This window comes from Charadrius vociferus, unplaced genomic scaffold, assembly GCF_000708025.1.
Source record: "Charadrius vociferus isolate BGI_N301 unplaced genomic scaffold, ASM70802v2 scaffold583, whole genome shotgun sequence".
NCBI classification, from domain to species: domain Eukaryota; kingdom Metazoa; phylum Chordata; class Aves; order Charadriiformes; family Charadriidae; genus Charadrius; species Charadrius vociferus.
The window spans coordinates 388546-404617 of NW_009647690.1; the positions used below are offsets into that span (position 1 = coordinate 388546).

The 16072-nt window shown below is 42.5% G+C and overlaps 1 protein-coding gene across 1 annotated transcript in view; it reads left to right on the forward strand.

Moving 5' to 3' along the window:
- The first annotated feature begins 5666 nt into the window (after positions 1-5666).
- Positions 5667-16072, forward strand: part of PCSK2 (proprotein convertase subtilisin/kexin type 2) — an 87222-nt gene continuing 76816 nt past the window's right edge. Inside the window, exons 1-2 of the mRNA XM_009881425.1 lie at positions 5667-5693; positions 8210-8314. Of these exons, the coding sequence (XP_009879727.1) occupies positions 5667-5693; positions 8210-8314 (132 nt within the window). The remainder of the gene's footprint in view (positions 5694-8209; positions 8315-16072) is intronic.

The following is a 16072-nucleotide window of genomic DNA, read 5'->3' on the forward strand; positions in this document are numbered from 1 at the left end:
CAGGCACTTAGAGCAAAAGTTTTGTTTGCCTTTGGTAATTAAATGTAGAACCGGCAAACCCACTTTTGGAGTAGCATCCTTTTTGCCCCTGTATTCTTAAAGCATTGACTGTCACAGGCTAAATAAACTGCAGTTCATTGACTTGGTCAAGTCCTGACAGGCTTTCTGGCTGTGATGTCATTTACACTGCACAGTTGAGGAGCAATTCCTTGAAGTCACTACGAACATGAGCAAGTTGGAAAGTTAAGTCTTAGGGCAAGTGCCCCAAAAGAATGTCTGCAGTCTAATTTCTCTTTGTCTTTTTCTGTTTGTGGTTTTTTTTTTTTTTTTGGGAGGGGGGCTTTGGGGTTTGTTTTTTGTGGGTTTTTATAGCAGGATGAGTAAAATTCTCCCAAATTGTGGAAAATTGTCATTTTGTGCTACTGATACCGGTTTTAAGAAAATGTAATGGATTCAGATTCTGATGGAATCGTATTTACTTTATTATTCTAAATGGTGTGCATGTTTATCTGTTGTGTGTGTGGTTGTTATGGAGCCACGTAGCCGAATGATTGGAGGGGGCTGTCTCATTTTCCCAGTGGCCATTTGTTGTTGCTAAAAATGACAGCACAACTGTTAGATGCTCACAGTGACTTTTTTGGGTGCTGAGCTCCAGGATTCTTCCTGGGTGCACAGGGCTTGGCTGAGGTGCTCTTCTTGTGGGATCCTCAAGGTCTATGTAAGAGGACATAATGATGATTGCTAAGCCTTCACATCAGGCTGTCAGCCAAACAGTAACAATCACCTACTCCGGGTAATGATGATCTGGATTACTTGTGACAGCCCAGTGCAAGCGCTAGTGTATAAGCAAGAGCATTCTCGTCCAAATCTGGAAGGTATCCCGCTTTCAACAGCGCGCGTGGTAGAATCGATAATGGGTTTTATGGTTACTGGGGAGTAACAGATAAAACTCTCTAAAATGCACAGATCCGTTCACATAAACTAGAATAACTCTTTTAAAAGCCTCAAATGGCTTCTCTAGTTCACTGATAAAACTATCAGCAAATCCACAATCTTGTCGCTGATGACTTATATGACTGTTATGTGCTTGCAGGATGAAGCTCTTCAGTGACAAACTTAACAGCGATATAAATACAGTAAAACGTTAAACCTGTATGATTCATTCAGTTGCAAATCAAATTCCAGATATTGCAAACTTGAAACCAAACCAATGGAGCGGTGTTTTGTAAGCGCTTGGAAGCACTATGTGTGATAATGTAAGAACAAAACTGATGAGAAAATGAGAACTAAACATTTAACATCAGAATTGATCTACCTGAATGTGAACAGCTGTGCTGTATAGTCTCTGGAGCGAAAGAGGTGCTCCTGGGGCTCAGCTCTGCTCAGTTTAACATGGTCACCTAAAATAGGTCAGATGAATCTTGCTCAGAAAGTGCCTCTTTTTTGGCATGAGTTGTATGGGGAGCTCCGATGAATTCTGCATGGACAGGCTGGACGTGTAAGCGTAATAGCAGTCCACAACTGGTTCAATTTCTTCCATTTACTTCCTTGTATTTGCTGAACTCCTCACATCGAGCCAGTGAGAAGACTGTTTAACCTTGTGCTTGCTGCATGCAAGAGGGACTAGACAAAAGGCTTTATTTTATCCTTTTGGATAAAATAAAATCCAAAGGCATATATTCTGCAAAGTCTTTGGACATCACATTTGACTTTACACTGTTTCTAGAGGAAAAGACGTTTCACCGTGGGGGTGAATAAACCTTTCAGAAACCATTGGAAACTACTTCTGCTGGCTTGAGAAAGACTTAATAGAACTTTTTAAGCGAGGTTGCCGTGTTCTTACAGGATAACCAATATCCTAAATAACAGTAACGGGTAGCCTCGATACCATGCGTATTACAGTATTTCCATTGCCTTCTAGAAAAAAGGATGAACAAACAGAGCAATGATCTCTCACCAAGTAGTCACAGCCCTTTCTTATTACCACCACCTGTGGCTGATTGCCTTAACAGGTGGTTGGAGAAGCATATGAAACAGAGCTGAAAACATATGTAAGTATCTAAATCAGGCATTTCTGAATTATTTTGTAGGAGAAATGTACTGTGTGTTAATCAGCTGATTTCACAAGGATCGTGTTCTGATGATGTTTTAATGAGTTTTACTTTTTGGGAGTGTTAAAGCTATGGCTAACACATCCACCTGCCAGATTTGCCAAGACAAGCAGATTAGGCTTTGGTGGAGGCAGCTAAATAAGACACAGGTGCGATGAGAAACGAGCCAGGAAGACTAAGTCATAAGGCTCAGACCTGGACCTGATTGTGCCAGTCTTCAGTGCTGTTTGGAGCTTGTGTGGATCCTTGTGCTGAGTCTTCAGAGTAATTATAGCGCGCTAATGAGAAAGTGTGAAATCCGTGCCTGCGGCCGTGGGGACATAGCGGACTGGATTTCATGTTGGGTAAGCTCTGGCACAGCTTTAGTCCTCTGTGCTATTTCACATTTCTCCACCAACATTTGAATTAATCCTTTCTTGTTCGTGCTTTGTTCTGTGTTATTTGATGCCTGGGGCTGCCTGTGTTTCTAGCTGGCTCTACTCTTACGTGGCCCTCGTCGCTATAGTGAGTGAGTGCCTTTGACTTCAGACTTGGCTCCCATCTGTGTATTTAAAAAGTAAAACGATTTCTAATGCTAATTGGGGTGAGGGAAAATGAGAGAAAGAGAGTTTAAAAATTCATATTGAATATTTATAAGCATCCTCAGTGCGTTTGGTGAAACTGGGATGAAAAGGTTTCTAAAAGGTTTCTGATTTCTGCTGGGAGGCACTTTGTTGTGCTTCGACTATAATGGCAACCGAAGGAGTGAGGCCTGTGGGGCCTTTGAAGGCTCCAAATATATTTATTCGTGCCAGGTTTAGGTTGTATTTTCTGTTGGTGTAATTACTGAGCAGTAATGGGATGAAAGAGTTCACCTGTGCAGATTTATGGCCCCTTTTAAAGTCAGGAGCTCTGCAGGAGAGAGGTGCTTTGTGTTAAAGCATACTTTAATTTTTTTTTGGGGGGTGGGTGAGTATTGTTTTTTTTACTCAGAGCAGACAAAGGGTTTCTTTAGCACCAGTGTTTGTTGGAACCCTGGCATGCCCGGCCACATACTCATCCTAAGGCAGGCAAGGAGCCCTGAGGAGGGTCTTTGTCAGCCTGGCCGGATGAGGACTTTCTGTGAATCTCATTCACTTACGGATCCATTTATGCTGATTCTGTTGATGATCAAAGAAGGTGACCCTGGGGTAACTTGTTATAAATCACCCTTTGCTTGTATTTTTAAATGATTTTGTTCAAAAGAAAGTTGTTACGAGCTGTTGTCTCCATTGGTAACTTGGGAGAGGAACCTTAAGAGTAGGTTCGAGTACACTGGTTATAGAATATTACAGTCTCGGGGAAAAATCTTTGGAAATGATGCACAAAAGCCGGCAGCGTACTGAAGGGATGCTGTGTTACGTGGTACAGCATGGAAGGCTGCATGGGAAGACTGGGCAGAAATCGGTCCCATTGAAACAGGAGGGGGCCATCCGATCTGTACTTAAGCATTCTGTGAGCACCATAATTTGCTTGTGAGATGTATGTAGAACAGATAGAGCCCTGAAATGAGTCAGTAAAATTTAAAGGGAAGCCTGGGAACAGAGGTTTCTCTTTATTTTTGTGTTGTATTTGTCACCTCTTAAAACCAGAAAGCCAGGTAAAGTACTGATACCACTGGCAGCTTTATTCAACACCTTTTAAAATTCTTTTTTTTTTTTTTTTATTTTAGTGTTTATTTCAGCTTTGTAGTACCTTTGCTGTCGATAGGCTTTTCCGGTCAGGGGATACTGATACTTTTGCAGTTGTTTCAGTGTTTGCTCTGCCCAAGGTGGCCCCAGTGCTGCTGCTTTAGAATGAGGAACAGTGTCTGAATTTAGTCTTTCTCTGGCTTCTTTTCTTTAAACCCCTGCACCAATTTGCAGCTGATATTGGTGTTCTTTGCTTTCAGACAGTCAAAACTACATCTGGTGCCACCGTGGGTGTTGTCCAGGGAGAGACCAAAAAAGAAGTGCAGTTTGATTTTTTTCTCTGTCGAGTAGACAAAATGGGATGGGAGCCATCAGCTCCGTGGGAGCCATGTGTGCTGCCCCATCCTAGGTCAGGTGCCTTTGAGGAGCAGGCTGCCTTTTACCTGGTTTTTCCTTCTTGGAGGAGATCAGTAGTTGAGGACTCAGCAGTGGACTGTGTCTTCCCCCCTCTCCCTCCTCCCTTTCAATACTGGTGAATGACCACCCAGAAGCAACGGCTGGCAGGGGAGAATTGTAGATGCCTATTTACAGCTCGTCTTCCCTGGAGTGGCATCTTGGGCAGCACAGGGTACATCTCCTGCTCTCTTTTCTTGCTGGGGAAAGATTGTCAGATGTAAGGAAGAGAGTACAGAAAGGCTGGGAATCGGAAATTTAACCTACTTATTTTTATTTTGGTAATAATTACACCTGGACTTCTCTGGTGGAGCAGTAGCCTGAAAACAGCCAAGATATCTCAGAGTTATCGGTGCTAAAACTGTGTGCAATATGAAATGTTTCCTGCTTCCTTCTGTACCAAATGGTACATCCTAGCCATTTTGTTTTCCAGATAAGCCTCTTCCATTTAAAGAGTTTTCTTTCCTGCATTTAGTTGAACTCTGAATTTTTAAAAGTTAATTTCTGGTCTGTGTCCTTTTCAGGAAGGCGTTTAAAGAAGATTTCATTTTTACTTTAGATAGTATTGTTAATAACCACAAAGAGGCTGCAAATCTGAAGAAAAGGAGGAGACAAGTGCATATATAAGGTTTTGCTCTACTTGCTGTGTTGTCTTTGTGACTGGTTTTGTTTGTATGTGTTTTTCACCAGTAATTTTATACAAATATTGCAAGTAACGAAGTGCCCATAATTCCTGAGATTCTTGGAGTCCTACTTTGTATTGGAACCTATTAATACATCAAGGCAATAGTAGACCCTTTTCTAACTCTAAATAATCCTCACTTGAATATTCAAGTGCTTTCCAGTAATTAGTTATCTTACATAATTGCTAATTTTTCCTCTGAGGGCAGGAAGCTTTGCTTCTCTTTTACAAAAGAACCTGAGCCACCAGGCTGAGTGCATTATTCCTCTGTTACACGCACAGCCTGCTGCTGCTGAAATAGGATTTGTACTCAAATGAGATTCTAGCTTTACAACAAGAGTATTACAGAGGCGCTGCTGCTGGTGACACTTCGGAGGGGTTTTTTTCTGTACAGGAGCCCTTCTGTTTTCATTTCACTTCATTACATGCACTGTTCATTTTGCTATTTAGCTCCAAATGGGAGTAGACCTCCTGGAGAAGGGAATAGCGGGGATGTAAACCCTGCTGGGAGGTACCTGCGTCCTGCCGGTTGGTTGCTGCAGAGGAGTTGCTGACTCAGCAGTTGGAGTTCATCAAAACCTGAGCACTTTAGGGGTTGCTTGTGGCATTCACAGATCTCAATGCAAAATCCTTATCAAAGCGTGTGACATTTTAGACCCTTTGTTGGTGTCTGACTTCTGTGTGTACGTTCCTTAATTTTAAGGATTAACTGAAGAGTTTAGATTTCTTCCTGCAAATTTCTTGGTTTGTGCTATTAGTTAACCACAATCCATGGTGATTGATCGTGCCATGTTTCAGGTATTGCCTCACTTAGCTGCCTTCCTGTCTTGTCCCCCTCCAGTTTCATTGAATGAGTGTGAAAACTCTACGTACTGTAAAATATCTGAGTTCCTCAGAGTTTACTGGGATATTTGTGAAAAAAGGAATAGTCTCAGTTGCACTTATTCATGATTTTGTCCATAAATCTGGTCATTGTTGTACTAACTGTAAATGCCTTTGCTTATGGTTGGACTTGAATACACCAGCTTTAAAAGTTTACTATATAATATATTGCTGCATTTTAAGTGGCACTGGAAACTACCCCTACACAGAAAATGAACAGCGAATAGGTGTGATGTGTTTCCAGATATCCTCAAAATTGCTGAGAGTCTTCCTTAATGGAAGAACATCAAGATCAATATTTGACTGGAATTGATTTGAATGGTTCATACTGAGATAAAAAGAAGGAAAATAGCCTGATTTCACTGAGAGAATTAGAGGGGTAATTGGACCACAGCTTGCGATGGATGGTAATGGTTAGCACGGCGAGATGGATTTCAAGCTGTAACTGATCTGGCTATTTACACTTTTTTTCCCTGCATATTTTTGAGGCGTAGAGTAATATATCTGATGTGGGAGAAGGGCTGTTTCCTGGACAGTCAGATCTATTGCCAAACTCTGAATTATGGAAATACGTGATTACCCAGTTGGTAAAGATTTCAGTGATAGGCTTTTGAAAAATAAATCCGCTTTTTAAAAAAGGACCTAAACCCAGACAGAATTTGAGCCTTAAGAGCTGCAGCTCTGAGGATAGATACAAAGCGTAGGAGACTTGTTTTGCCACTGCCATGAGCTTTCATAGCTTCATTTCTCCTTCTGCCTGAGCTGTTGTGTTCTTCACATGTGTATGTAGCTGATGCAAAATATTCTGATTATTTGCTCAGAAAAGCTCACCAGACAGCCCCACAAATCAGCTCCAAGGGACCACAATGTTTTTGATGAAATCTCCTTAACCTTTTATATACACTTAAAAGGAAGTCTTTTCATCAGAACAAGATGCTTTGATTTTTTTTTTTTTTAAGTTACTTTGCATTAATGTATTATGTATCATACACCATGGAATTTTAAAAGTGAAAATGAAGTGCTTTGATTTCATTGATATTAAATGTTTCAATTAACATAAAAAAGGACTTTGTAGGGAAAAAAATAAAAGCTCACATTCATTTTTGAATGTGATCAAATTTTAAATTTTCAGAATTCACTGTGAATCTTCCATTCCCACACCACTCCACATGTATGCCAAAATATATTTGCAGAACTGCACCAGATATAGTGATAGATTTAATGAAACAGGAGATAACTTCATAGAAGGAAAATTGTATTTGTGGACTATGTGTACGTGTATACTGTAACAGAATCTGTTTTATGGCAGCAAGATCCTGCTACCCTTATTTAACCCAGGTTTTCACAATGAATATTCTATCTAGACCTCGGTCTCAGTATTTCAGTAAGGAACTTTGAAGTCCTGCTAAGAGGTTTACGTTATCATGAAGTGTAGATAATAAAAAGGAGAGGAACAGGGCTGTCATGGCTGTTCTGGAATATCTTTTTTAAGTAGCTATTTTACATGCAGGGCTAACCTTTGAAGTTGAAATGTTCACAGCATTAACATGTAACTTTTAAGTTGGAGTGTGGAAAAAGCGGTAGAATTTGAGATGCAAACGGAGCTTTCTAATTGACTGATGGAAGTGGGATGCTGTTCTTCTAACACCATGTCTTTTAGCCTTCTCAAAGCTAAGTGTCTACTAGCCTTCCAGTCACTTTCTGCCACTCTTGTGGAGAGAGATGCATTTAATAATGGCCATGCATCTTCCTTCCCTGGCATTTGCCTTAGGTGGGGCTGGAAAGCCCTCGGGAGGTGTTTGCTTGCTGCCTAAATGTCTTAGGAAAGCTGTACAAGACTGCTCCCACCCAGATAGTGTGAGCTGTCTGTTTCCTTAATATTCTTTTTATATTCAGTTTCCTGGTTTTCAGAAAACATTCCAAATACCGTATTTTTCAAAGAGTGGAAATCACTCTGCTTTCTGCTTTACTGCTTACGGCATCAGCTCGGGTGCGTTATAATGGCTCAGAAAAGCACTTGTGTAACGCCTTATTGCTGAAGGATGGTTTGTGGTAGTTTCAAGTCATTTGCAGTCCATTTTGTTCTTTTTTTTCTGGCTTTTTCTTGAAATAGGAAATAATCCTGATGTGATTTGGGAAGCCCTTCAGAAATATTGGCACTGTTGACCTTAAACATAAGGTGAAAATAGTACCAAGTGTATACAAGTAAAGTTACGCATTTAAACCTGTAGCAAATAACTTTAATGCTGCTGGGCACACTTTTCAAAAGTAACTGAGAAGTGACATTCTCAGGAGTGATTTGGGCCCTTTGGCATAACTCTTCACAAGTCTTGTTGTAGACTCCTGAGTTGCTTCACAGGTGAAAGTTTTCCATGTCATCGTTATTAGTAACCAATAGCTCCATGACACTTTTTTTCCTCTCTCTTCTTCAGCTCCCTTTTTTAGATACTGGATACTTCTTTTATCACAATGGCATTGCTAAGGCCAGGAGAAGACGCAGTCTTCAACACAGGCTTCATCTGGAAAAGGATTCCAGGGTAAGTGGTTCATCATTATGTGCACCTACCATGTTTTCTTTGTGACACAGACTATTTTTTATGAGATCAGAGTGACGATCAAATCTGTGATTGTGGCTATGTTTTTTTCCCTGTGCTTATTTCAAGCTTGATGACTGCCGTATGCACACAACTCCCAAACAACTACTATTTCACTACTAGAAATAGTCTTACATTTTTTGAGATTTATCCCCTCTCCAGTAAGACTGAGTGATGCTGTAGTCTCCAGGACATGTCAGTGGCCATGCAGGGTACATCCCACAGTTGTTCCCCCCATGCATCCTGCTAGTCCGGGGATCATCCAGCCCAGAATACCTTGTGGTGTGAATGGTGGCGTTTTCTCTGCAGTCACACTGGGACTTTTTCTCGTGGCATGGAGCGTTCTTTGCAGCGTTCTTAGCATCTTTGCAGATGCTAAGCGAGTGTATGCTGTCAAACTTCATTATTTCTTTTAGAGGCTCTTGCTCGCAGTCTGCAAATGGTGTGCTTGATTTTCAGAAGCGTAAACCCCTCAGACAGGAGGGAGAGGCCCCTTTTGCAGAAGGCTACGAGCTGGCACCACCAAATTCTTTTTTCTTTTCTTCAGAGTTCTTACACCAGTATAATACTGGGCTGGAGTGGGGCCAGGTAGCACAAAAAGTGTATTTGCTGTCCAAAGACAGTAGATAAGCCTGAGGAATGGTATCATGACAGTAAATAGATTATTTTTTTAATCCTTCAGTAGGCTTTAAACTCTCTGCACTGTGAGCAAAAAAGAGAGGGTAACAATTTTATTCCAGACAGAATTTTATTGCTACATATTATATGGTATTGGAACACCTATTGAAATGAAAAACTGAGTAGCAAGAAAAGAAATATAGGTTAAATAAGATTGTAATTGTTGTTGTGACACCAGAGCAAGCAATGTCTGATGAATTCCCAGCTTAATTTTCCTACTTCCGGAGAAATTTCAAGTGGTTCTGGGCCCAGGTCCAGCTGAGATGTACATGGCCGGTTGCTTCCTGGGGCTGGGAGCTATGTGAGTGAACCACACAGGTTCCTGGTGCTGCCTGCCCCCATCATTTCATCCTGAGATGCTGAGAGCTGAGTGCTGGCAGGGTCCCCAGGGCTGCTGCTGGTCTTCCAGTGCTCTGAGGTACCTCTTCTGGGCCCCCTTCTCTGAACCTGGTACCAGGTACGGGGCTATGAGGTAGAGACCCATTCAGTCTGCCTTGAATGGAATTTCTCAGACTTCCCTCATTTTGTTTAGCAAGCAGGGGTCAGAAGGTAAATGGTTCAGAAATCATCTACAATCAGGGGATACTAAGCAGATGTTCTGAGAGAGATGTCTTTCATTTCCCTGAACCACCCAATCTTGCTAAAAGCCATTTCAGAAGAAGCATACAACTGAGTAAGTACACTGCAAACTGGTGACTGAGTACAGTCATTGTGCAGGTGACTCTGTACTGGAAACAAATATTTCTGTAAGCCTCTGAAAATTTTACAAATACCTATGATATTTGTATGAATTCACCAATTCTCATTGGAGCCTGAGTGTTACATGGCTGAGTGTTCCAGACTGCCTCTTGCGTCGACTACCTCTAGACTGTCTGCAGTGCTATTAGTCTAGCTTAAATGAATCTGCTTTCTCATTCAGAGATGCTCTCTTTTGCAGTCATCTGATATTTGTGGTCTCTGGAGCCTTACTTGGCTTCTGTCACATGCAATGAAATCTCATCTTTGCTGTTAATCTCCACTTCTTCCTGGTGCTGCACACCAATGTCTCGGCTCTCCTTGGCTCCCTCCTTTGATCTCGGGGAATAAAGCCCCGTGTTTAAATAAGAATATCTGCTATGTTAGGAAAAGGATGATCCTGGGTGTATCCTGACCTCGTGGGTTACACTGGGGGTGGAAGCAACATTTCATTTCCACATGTAACATGACATTTTCTCAGCTAGCCCTCCTACTTACGCAGTCCTGTTGGATAGTCCTTGAGTTCTTGTGATACCATATAGGTCGGTTGCTTTTTGTAATGCAGTTTTAGAGCAATTAAAATAATTACTCTTATTTCCCTTCTTTCTTTTATACGTGGAGTTTGGAGAACTCATTAAAATTCCTGTCATATTTGCGTATAAGTGGAAACATGAGTTGTGTTGACAGTACTTAATTTCAAACTCCAAAAATAATTTCGAAATTTAATGGCAGCTTTCTAGACCATTTACATTCAATTTCACTTAGCAACAAATGTCAGCACTGTCATGGTTAATATGTTAACGCATGACGCCAAGAATAAAATGTTCCTGTTGTCAGGCTGGCCAGGAAGCAAACTTCCACCACAGGGCCTTACAAATCTCTCAGGAGCCATTAGGGTAAACGCTGTAGTTGCTTAGCCCTACCCAAATGTTGTGAGAAAGTGGGCTGCAGTTATTCTGTATACTTTTCACTTTTAAGGAGATTACAATTCCTAGCTAATTTTAATTATTAGTTGGAAAAACAGCACAGATGTTCACTCAATTAATTAATGTTCTTTAATCAAGTAAGTCTCTTGAGGAACCATGTCAGTTTTTCAAGAGTCGGGGGAGATAGATGGCAGAGCGCTATGCAAACAGGTTACTGCATAATTTTCATGCTCTGCATGTCTTTTAAAATGGTTGAAAAAGCTTTGTCGTGTAAAATTTAGTGTGTGTTTTCACCAAAATAATTTGGAGATACCTAAACGTATCCGATGGTTGTGTGATAAACATCATCGCTGTCAAGAGGGTGGGGATGGAGCATTATTAAGATGCCTTCCTAGAGATCCAGCAAGAACTGGATCTTTGTTCTTATGAACAGCCCCAAACAAGATGGATTTGACATTATGTAATACATCAGTGTCACCGAAGCCTGAAGCGGTACTGGCAGCAGGTGAAGGTGTATGTAATAGTGTCATGTAGTGTGTTGTGCTATTGATCTGTTCCAGAAAAGAAGTGCAGGCGCGTGAAGCACCGTGGCTTTTGCTGTCAGTACAGTCCTCTCAGGGATCCTTACTGTCAGGGTGGCAAATGCCACAGTGAATTGCACTACTCCAAATAGAGACTGTTTAGTTATTTAAATTATATTCTTTGAGGTACAGAGAACCTTCCAGGAGAGGTTTGCTCAGAAACAGCTCTTTTGTGTCAGTTGCAAATTTGCATGATTTCCAGGTGCACTTGTATTTTGTTATTTTACCATATATACTTTTGGTGCCAAACAGATTTTGGGTCGGGGGGGAAAAAAAGTCCCTCTAACACTTTCACATGTTAAAGCTGGAATTTTAAATGAGATAAAGCATAGAAGCAAGCTATTTGGCATTCTCTATGTGAAATTGCATTTTCATCTGCCTTTATCTGTTAATTGTTTCAGCTGAAATTTCTCAGACCGAAAGGTCAGCCGTTAGGCTTGGTTTGTCTTGGGAAACTTCCCTTAAGTAGCTGCTGCACTTTGCCCTGGAGCTGCAGGCAGGGAGGCAGTCCTTGCCGTGACCCGTGGGCGCAGGCAGCTGGGAGGAAGCAACAGCAGGGTGACAGCAGTGGACAAGGGCCCCCAAGTGACATAAAGCCGATGAGGAGCCGGGGTGGAATGGGACTGGACATCAGCGTGAGGGTGAGGAGAGAGTAAGTGGGACAGGCTGGAATAAGAGCCCAGAGTCAAAAAAGGTTGAGTGACTTGGACGTGGAGCCAGCCCAGGAGCTGAGGAGGACAGGGAGAAGCACAGGGATAGACTGGAGAGGCTGGAAATGGGGTGTCCACATCGACATCGCAGCATGCTGCCTCCTGAGTGCAGGTCACAAGGGGACCTCAGAGGTAGGTGACCTTTTCCAAGAGAGACTTCCTTGCAAGCAAGGGGTAGTACAGCTTCTGTAAGAGCAAACTGTGGTTTTAATTATGAGGAACAGTGGTATGTTTTATCAGCATGATTGCTCTGGAAAAAGTAAATGGGAAATACGGAGATACTTCATACTTTGTTAGGTTTCCTGACTCTGAAATTACAGCTGAGGCAGGAAGGAAAGCGGAGACCTTTCCTGCTCCATCATATCTAAAAGAAAACCATGGGATTTGCTTAATTTTAATTTTCAAAACTGACTCAGATTCTGGCCTCCTATGGAGAAACTCAGCTGTATTATTAATAAATGCTTTGAAAAGTGGCCACATAAGTAAAAGGAAAGAAAAAATGCACGGTTGTTATATTACCTTTCAGACCAATACTTTTGTATTTTTGCTGTTCTTGGGTATTTTCTGTTAGTAAATAGTCTTCCACTGAAGGAGCAAGAGTTGAAACACAGTTTGTTCTCTCGAAGATTATTTTGCTTTCTTTCAAGTTTTAGATAAAACCATTTTCCTCCCACACAGTCTCTCCTGTCAGACAGCTGCCAAGATTAATCCCACTCAACAAAGCGGCTTTAATATACAGAGAAGAGCTGAGTCCCATTACTGATATCTATATGCGAGTGCATCTGTGTTGGTGTTGGGGGAATAAATATATATGTGTGGAGGGGGGAAGGTGAAATGAAAATCGTCCACTGAGAGTGAGTGAGTTTGGCACTTAGATGATGGCTTCTTTGGAAGTAAGCATCCCAGTGATGGCAATTGTTATGTTGCAGAAAGGGATTAGAAAGGGAGACTCGGCTGATACCTGTGCTGGTACAGGAGCCTGGGGAGGGCAGATCCGTAGCTCCTTCAAGGTGTAGTTTCTAGGTGCCCAGGGTTAATGGTACTCCCAAACTGTTTGTGTCATGGGACAAGGGAAGAGAAGGTGGCTGTAAATGCAGAGGATCTAAGCTTTTAATTAAATAAATAAAAATCTTCCATGTCCTTCCTCGCCTCAGATCCCTCCTGTACTCCCTTAACGCAACTGGCTTGTGGTCGGACTGTTGTAACCTGTGAAGGCAGAAGTGCCCTGTGATGCCAGGCAGGGGGTTGCCAAGTGCTGCCAAAGCTGGATATTTCATCCCTGATCACCTTTAACAGGGGGAAAGGGCCAGCAGCTTAGGAAGAGCATCACCGCTTAACAAGCAGCAGCCCTTAGCAATGGCAGTGTCATGTAAGCCAACTTGCAGTGTCCTTTCTGGCAGCATTAATGACAGACTTGAGATGGGTTAAAGGTGGACCCATTTGTCTCACTCCCATAGACGCCAGCACAGATCTTCCTCTTTGCAAAAAATGAAAATCTTCCTGATAAGATCAGGATAACCCAGTTTTTCTCAGCTCTCCAGTGAATGTAGGGTGCAGTGACCTGGAGATGCAAGGGGTGGGAGCCATTGTAGCTTTCCTTGCATATTTGGTCAGATCTCTGTAATTGCTGTGGAGATGTAATCTGTTTCTCCAGCCTTCTGGAGACAGGCAATTCTGTCCCTGGAACAGAGCAATAAGAACATCTCACAGTTATTTTTATTAAAATGGCTATATTTTGCATGTTCATTTGTGCCCCACATCTTGATTTCCCAGCTTCCTGGCCAGTGCTAGTAATTTTCATTCCCTGATAAGTTTCTGATTGAAGCTTAAAAGGTATGCCAAGGTGCTGCTTCTTTCTGAGAAGAAAGCTGCCTTGTTCCTGAAAGCAAAGGGGCAGCAATACCAAAATCCATCCTGCAGGAAAGGGCTAGCACTTGATCCGGGCACTGTTGTAATCCTACTGGCAACTCCCTTTGCAGGTAGAGGGATTAATGTCATAGAATTGTAGAATAGTTTGGGTTGGAAGGGCCCTTAAGAGGTCATCTAGTCCGACCTCCCTGCATTAAGCAGGGACATGTTTAACTGAATCAGGTTGCTCAGAGCCCCATCCAACCTGACCCTGAATGTTTTCCAGGGGTGAGGCATCTGTCGTCTTTCTGGGGAACCTGTTCCAGTGTCTCACCACCCTCATTGTAAAAAATTTCTTCCTTCTGTCTAATCTAAGTCTCCCCTCTTTCAGTTTAAAACTGTTACCCCTTATCCTATTGCTATGGTCTGGTAAAGAGTCCCTCCCCAGCTTTCCTGTAGGCCCCCTTTAGGTACTGGAAGGCCACTATAAGGTCTCCCTGGAGTCATCTCCCAGCTGAAAAACCCCAGCTCTCTCAGCCTGTCTCCATAGGAGAGGTGCTCCAGCCCTCTGATCATCTTTGTGGCCCTCCTCTGGACTCGCTCCAGCAGGTCCATATCCTTCTTATGTTGGTGGCCCCAGAGCTGGACGCAGTACGCCAGATGGGGTCTCACCAGAGCAGAGTAGAGGGGCAGAATCCCCTCCCTTGACCTGCTGGCCACGCCGCTTTTGATGCAGCTCGGGATACAGTTGGCTTTCTGGTCTGTGAGTACACATTGCTGGTTCATGTCCAATTTTTCATCCGCCAATACCCCCAAGTCCTTCTTGTCAGGGCAGCTCTCAATCCCTTCATCCCTCAGCCTGTATTGCTACCAGGCGTTGCGCTGAGCAACGAGCAGGACTCTGCGCTTGGCCTTGCTGAACCTCATGAGGTTCACATAGGCCCAATTCTCAAGCTTGTCCAGGTCCCTCTGGATGGCGTCCCATTCCTCAGGTGTGTCGACCGCACCGCTCAGCTTGGTGTCATCTGCAAATTTCCATGCAGCTCACCACAGCAGTGACCCCAGATCTATACAAAGCTTTCAACTTCTGTGGGAATAAACGTTACCTAAATTAAATGTAATGCTCAAGACTTTTGCTACCCAGTCTCAAATCTTGGGGGGAGGCTTCAGGTCCCCCATCCAGTTCTCTGCCATGCAGGGAGGTATGGGGGTGTGTGGTAGGATAGAGAGGCAGGATAAAAAGCCCTTCATGCTTTCAGCTCTTTTTACGTAAATGAGTGCTGCAGACGGTAGAGGTAATAGATTTCCCAGTGAAGTCTGTTTAGCGTTTTGCCCTAATATATGCTATCCTGGGGCTGGCATGCTGGTAGGATGATGCCCAGGAAAAGTTTGGAGCTGCCATCAATTTTATGAGACTATAGGGTAGCATTACACAAGCATCGGTGATATCCTTTTGGAAGGAAATGGAACATTAAGTAATAAAAGCTCTACTTAAGTACCTGTAATAAATATTGAACAGCCAAGGAAAACTCATTAGAGGAAATGTCTTCTTTCCAAGGCTGAAAAAACCTCAGCCGCCCTCAAACCTACACGCTGTTGGTCGAAGCTGTGTTGCCAGCTTTTTCACCAAACAAGAACTGAAGGCATTTTTGTTGTAAGTCATCCTGACAAAGTGAAGCATATTGTGGAGAAGACAGGAGGTGTCTTCCACGAATGGGTCCCTGGTGTGTCTGTTTCTGGAGTAAGTAATCTTATACTTTATCCAGTGTATCTGAGGAAGGGTTTCCAAAAGTCTGTTCCGGTTCGGAGGGAGGCCTGTTTCTTGTATTAATAACTTTCTCAGGTGGATATCATCTTGAACTGTATTTGTTTCGCTTTCCCATACAGTTTGGGGCCCTTTCCTAAGAATTTGTATTTCTAATTCATAAGGAAGTGAGTTGGCAAGCATTATAAGAAAAAACCCTGATTTTTTTGAGGAAACGCTAGTCAGCCATATGTATTAGATCATTTCATAACTTATATGGTGTATGTCATATTACTGAGAGAGTTCAACACTTAAATGAAGCAGTTTTGCTTTTTAGACCATCTGCAGATGTTGGTGGACGGTTATTTAAACGTACAAGTTTGAGTGGGATTACCTGAGCAAATGAAAAGGAAGAAGCAGCAAACAGTACAGCACAGTCTTAAAAAAAAAAAAAAAAAAAAACCAACCAAAAAAAACAC